Raw genomic sequence first — 5,000 nt, 5'->3', positions numbered from 1 at the left:
GTGTGAGGATCGTCTTATGTCGTCTTGTGTTTGTCGATTGTCATGAATCCTGTCTGATCTTTGTGGATTCAGTTTGGGAGGATTTGTTCCATTCTTTTGGACATAATTGAGGTGAATAAACGATAGTCCACATTCAGAATAGAAATAGTCTCTATGAGGCACAGTCCAGTCGCTCCTTCTCTTCTTTTGGTCTCAGGGACATGATGGACTCTTTCACACGAGGAGGGGAGGAGTTTTATTAAGGGCCAGTTAGGTTTCCAAAAGGAAAGGAGTAAGTGTGTGTTTAGAGCTTTATACCACTCTGAGGTGTGTGTTTAGAGCTTTATACCACTCTGAGGTGTGTGTTTAGAGCTTTATACCACTCTGAGGTGTGTGTTTAGAGCTTTATATCACTCTGAGGTGTGTGTTTAGAGCTTTATACAACTCTTAGATGAACCCATCACTCCTGGAGAGTTTTTGTTCTTTAATCTTTTGATTGGGCCTTATATTTCAAAAACTGTAATTTATGCTCCTAATTTGGCTCTTCTGACAGAACAGGCAGATTGAGGGTCCAGAAAGGAATTTATATCATCTTCTTTATCTCCCAATATCTTAGAGAAAAGTTTTTAATATATATGTATATATTTACGCCACAGGCGGAGCCCGTGAGTCACGTGTTCAGAGTGTAGTACCTCTTTACGCCACAGACGGAGCCCGTGAGTCACGTGTTCAGAGTGTAGTACCTCTTTACGCCACAGGCGGAGCCCGTGAGACACGTGTTCAGAGTGTAGTACCTCTTTACGCCACAGACGGAGCCCGTGAGACACGTGTTCAGAGTGTAGTACCTCTTTACGCCACAGGCAGAGCCCGTGAGTCACGTGTTCAGAGTGTAGTACCTCTTTACGCCACAGGCAGAGCCCGTGAGTCACGTGTTCAGAGTGTAGTACCTCTTTACACCACAGGCGGAGCCCGTGAGTCGCGTGTTCAGAGTGTAGTACCTCTTTACGCCACAGACGGAGCCCGTGAGACACGTGTTCAGAGTGTAGTACCTCTTTACGCCACAGACGGAGCCCGTGAGACACGTGTTCAGAGTGTAGTACCTCTTTACGCCACAGGCAGAGCCCGTGAGTCACGTGTTCAGAGTGTAGTACCTCTTTACGCCACAGGCGGAGCCCGTGAGTCACGTGTTCAGAGTGTAGTACCTCTTTACACCACAGGCGGAGCCCGTGAGTCGCGTGTTCAGAGTGTAGTACCTCTTTACGCCACAGACGGAGCCCGTGAGACACGTGTTCAGAGTGTAGTACCTCTTTACGCCACAGGCGGAGCCCGTGAGACACGTGTTCAGAGTGTAGTACCTCTTTACGCCACAGGCGGAGCCCGTGAGACACGTGTTCAGAGTGTAGTACCTCTTTACGCCACAGACGGAGCCCGTGAGACACGTGTTCAGAGTGTAGTACCTCTTTACGCCACAGGCGGAGCCCGTGAGACACGTGTTCAGAGTGTAGTACCTCTTTACGCCACAGACGGAGCCCGTGAGACACGTGTTCAGAGTGTAGTACCTCTTTACGCCACAGGCAGAGCCCGTGAGTCACGTGTTCAGAGTGTAGTACCTCTTTACGCCACAGGCGGAGCCCGTGAGACACGTGTTCAGAGTGTAGTACCTCTTTACGCCACAGACGGAGCCCGTGAGACACGTGTTCAGAGTGTAGTACCTCTTTACGCCACAGGCGGAGCCCGTGAGACACGTGTTCAGAGTGTAGTACCTCTTTACGCCACAGGCAGAGCCCGTGAGACACGTGTTCAGAGTGTAGTACCTCTTTACGCCACAGGCGGAGCCCGTGAGTCACGTGTTCAGAGTGTAGTACCTCTTTACGCCACAGACGGAGCCCGTGAGACACGTGTTCAGAGTGTAGTACCTCTTTACGCCACAGGCGGAGCCCGTGAGACACGTGTTCAGAGTGTAGTACCTCTTTACGCCACAGGCGGAGCCCGTGAGACACGTGTTCAGAGTGTAGTACCTCTTTACGCCACAGGCAGAGCCCGTGAGACACGTGTTCAGAGTGTAGTACCTCTTTACACCACAGACGGAGCCCGTGAGTCACGTGTTCAGAGTGTAGTACCTCTTTACGCCACAGACGGAGCCCGTGAGACACGTGTTCAGAGTGTAGTACCTCTTTACGCCACAGACGGAGCCCGTGAGACACGTGTTCAGAGTGTAGTACCTCTTTACGCCACAGACGGAGCCCGTGAGACACGTGTTCAGAGTGTAGTACCTCTTTACGCCACAGACGGAGCCCGTGAGACACGTGTTCAGAGTGTAGTACCTCTTTACGCCACAGGCAGAGCCCGTGAGTCACGTGTTCAGAGTGTAGTACCTCTTTACGCCACAGGCAGAGCCCGTGAGTCACGTGTTCAGAGTGTAGTACCTCTTTACGCCACAGGCAGAGCCCGTGAGACACGTGTTCAGAGTCTAGTACCTCTTTACGCCACAGGCAGAGCCCGTGAGACACGTGTTCAGAGTGTAGTACCTCTTTACACCACAGATGGCGCTCTCAGAGTCACTAACATGTTCTTCGTTGGCAGGTTCTGTATGGAGTCCGTCCTGCAGCACCGTGAGCTTCTGTCTGGCTCCTGGGACTGTCTGCCCAAGCACCTGCTGCACAGCCTCAAGAAGAGGATGAACCTGCTCAACACGCTGGGCTCCTGAGGGCCACACGCTGGGCTCCTGAGGGCCACACGCTGGGCTCCTGAGGGCCACACGCTGGGCTCCTGAGGGCCACGAGGGCCTCACGCTGGGCTCCTGAGGGCCACACGCTGGGCTCCTGAGGGCCACACGCGCCGCCATGTTTGCACACGGCACAAGCCCACACGTCACACGTGTGTTTTGTGGAGAAGAATACTACAAATACTACAAATACTCCAAATACTCCACATAATCTACATCAAAGCAAATGTTGTTCGACGTGAGATTGTTAAATTGCCAGAAACCACAAATGTCCCGAGACAGAGTAAGACAGAGTATTCACCCTTATGGATTTGACCCGGTTTAGACTCGGTTTAGACCTGGTTTAGACTCGGTTTAGACCCGGTTTAGACCTGGTTTAGTCCCGGTTTTAGACCCGGTTTAGACCCGGTTTAGACCTGGTTTAGTCCCGGTTTTAGACCCGGTTTAGACCCGGTTTAGACTCGGTTTGGACCCGGTTTAGACCTGTAAACGTAGGACAGTGTCAGTCCTGTGAACGCTGAACGATCAGGACGGTGTTTCTTCTGACCACATTAAAGTCAATATATTTGAGAGCAGAGTGAATACTAACTGCTAATGAAGTATGAATTAATGTCTTTTTGTTTTGTTTTGTAACTTTAAAACTTCATTGTCATTTCAGAATTTTCTTTTGCTTTGAATTTACTTAGACTTTACATTTGACCCACAACTTTAGGTTCACCTCAAAGGTCACGACGGGGTCACTTTGGAGCAGGTCAGGACGGGTCATGAAGCGCTGTAGTTCCACAGGAGTTTCACTAGGGGGCGCTGCACTCTAAAGGTTCTACTGCTCCTGTGTCACATGTTCAGGGTTTGTGAAAGTGAGAGAAGTCATGATATCCTCAAAGTGAAAAGCCCAGTCCACAAAGCCTCTGTGTCCAGAGTCCCCCCGTGTCCAGAGTCCCCCCGTGTCCAGAGTCCCCCCCGTGTCCAGAGTCCCCCCCGTGTCCAGAGTCCCCCCCGTGTCCATACTTTTCGTACTTTAGGCTGCTACTTTTTTCCTGCAGTCAATACAACGGTGCACTCTATAGCCGGAAGCACAAGCGTTTGACACTTAGACAAAGACGTCCTGGGGACACGTCGTGTTCTCTGTATTTTAAGCTTCAAAACATTGTGTTTTATCACAATCAGACTCGGTCAAGGAGAAATGAGTCTAATGAGGAAGTGAATCTAGACGCTGCAGAACAAAGACACGTGGAGCGTTCACATGTGATGTACAGTCTGCAGTTTAGAAGCTGCTGCAGTGAAATGAGACGTGTCCAGACCTGACTCACAGGTCAAAAGACACATGTGCATCACCACATGGACCATATTCATGTGTAATAACTCATGTTACAACGTCACACTCTCCATAAGTACGAGCTCAGGAGCGACAGAGGGGACAGTAGAGACAGGGGCCAGTAGAGGGGACAGTAGAGACAGGGGCCAGTAGAGACAGTAGAGGGGACAGTAGAGACAGGGGCCAGTAGAGGGGACAGTAGAGACAGGGGCCAGTAGAGACAGTAGAGGGGACAGTAGGGACGAGGGGACAGTAGAGGGGACAGTAGAGACAGCTGTGTGACCCCCGGTTCATTAGCACATGTGTTTTTATGACGGCTTCGGCCCCGTAAATGGACAAGTTCCATTTTCTTGGTAAATTTCGTGCGCGCGGCTTTTATTCAGGAGCGATGTCCGAACTGTGCGGTCAAACATGAACCTGTGAGGAAGCAGTTTACCTGATTTACTAAGAGAATCATTATTTTTGTATAAGACTAGTTGCTTGTATGAATTACACATTTGAATGACTCTTTATTGGCGATCAATACTTCAGAGAATACATTGTGTGTTTGATGCTAATCTTCAACCTAAGTCAGGGGCCTTTTCTCCTGAGGGCCACAATGGGAAGTTAATCAATGAAGTCATCAATCTGGTCCCTGCCCCAGTGTTTGAGAACCACTCTTTCAGGAGCCGTAATTATTTCCTTTTCTGTGGGAGGAGTTAGTCTCACCAGTGGGAGGAGTTAGAGTGGACAATCACAGGGGGTTTGGGGTCTGAACTTGTGTTTAATGTAAATCTGCTTCAGAATCATCATTAATCCTCAGATTCAGTTTGTTTTCTTGTAAATATGTACCATTATTTATGCATTTGAAGGTGTTTGTTTCCCGTGGGTCTTAAACGCACTGGAGCCTTTGATTTGCCGGCTTTGCACTGACCACGTCTGAATATTGTGAATAAAAATACACTGAACACGTTCTCGTCTCAAACGTATTTATTATAAACA

General features: G+C 49.5%; 2 protein-coding genes across 3 annotated transcripts in view; one reads left to right on the top strand and one right to left on the bottom strand.

The window, feature by feature from the left end:
- LOC140370233 (kelch domain-containing protein 2-like) overlaps positions 1–3,009 on the top strand; it is a 41,985-nt gene extending 38,976 nt beyond the window's left edge. The window contains exon 15 of one of the 2 annotated variants that reach the window (XM_072457293.1): positions 2,563–3,009. In XM_072457293.1, coding sequence (XP_072313394.1) covers positions 2,563–2,686 — 124 coding nt within the window. In that variant the 3' untranslated portion in view covers positions 2,687–3,009. The remainder of the gene's footprint in view (positions 1–2,562) is intronic. The other variant, XM_072457294.1, reaches the window with a different exon arrangement.
- Positions 3,010–4,982: 1,973 nt separating this feature from the next.
- Positions 4,983–5,000, bottom strand: part of LOC140370243 (ribosome quality control complex subunit NEMF) — a 76,557-nt gene continuing 76,539 nt past the window's right edge. Inside the window, exon 32 of the mRNA XM_072457305.1 lies at positions 4,983–5,000. This exon is cut by the window's right edge and continues 88 nt beyond it. The gene's annotated coding sequence lies outside the window, so the exon portion shown is untranslated.

The sequence above is a fragment of the Eucyclogobius newberryi genome, unplaced genomic scaffold (genome assembly GCF_026437365.1).
Source record: "Eucyclogobius newberryi isolate DKJ021-1_F unplaced genomic scaffold, fEucNew1.0.hap1 SCAF_21, whole genome shotgun sequence".
In the NCBI taxonomy this organism is placed as follows: Eukaryota; Metazoa; Chordata; class Actinopteri; order Gobiiformes; family Gobiidae; genus Eucyclogobius; species Eucyclogobius newberryi.
Note: the sequence above shows the minus strand (reverse complement) of the source record. Positions and strands in the feature narration are given on the sequence as shown.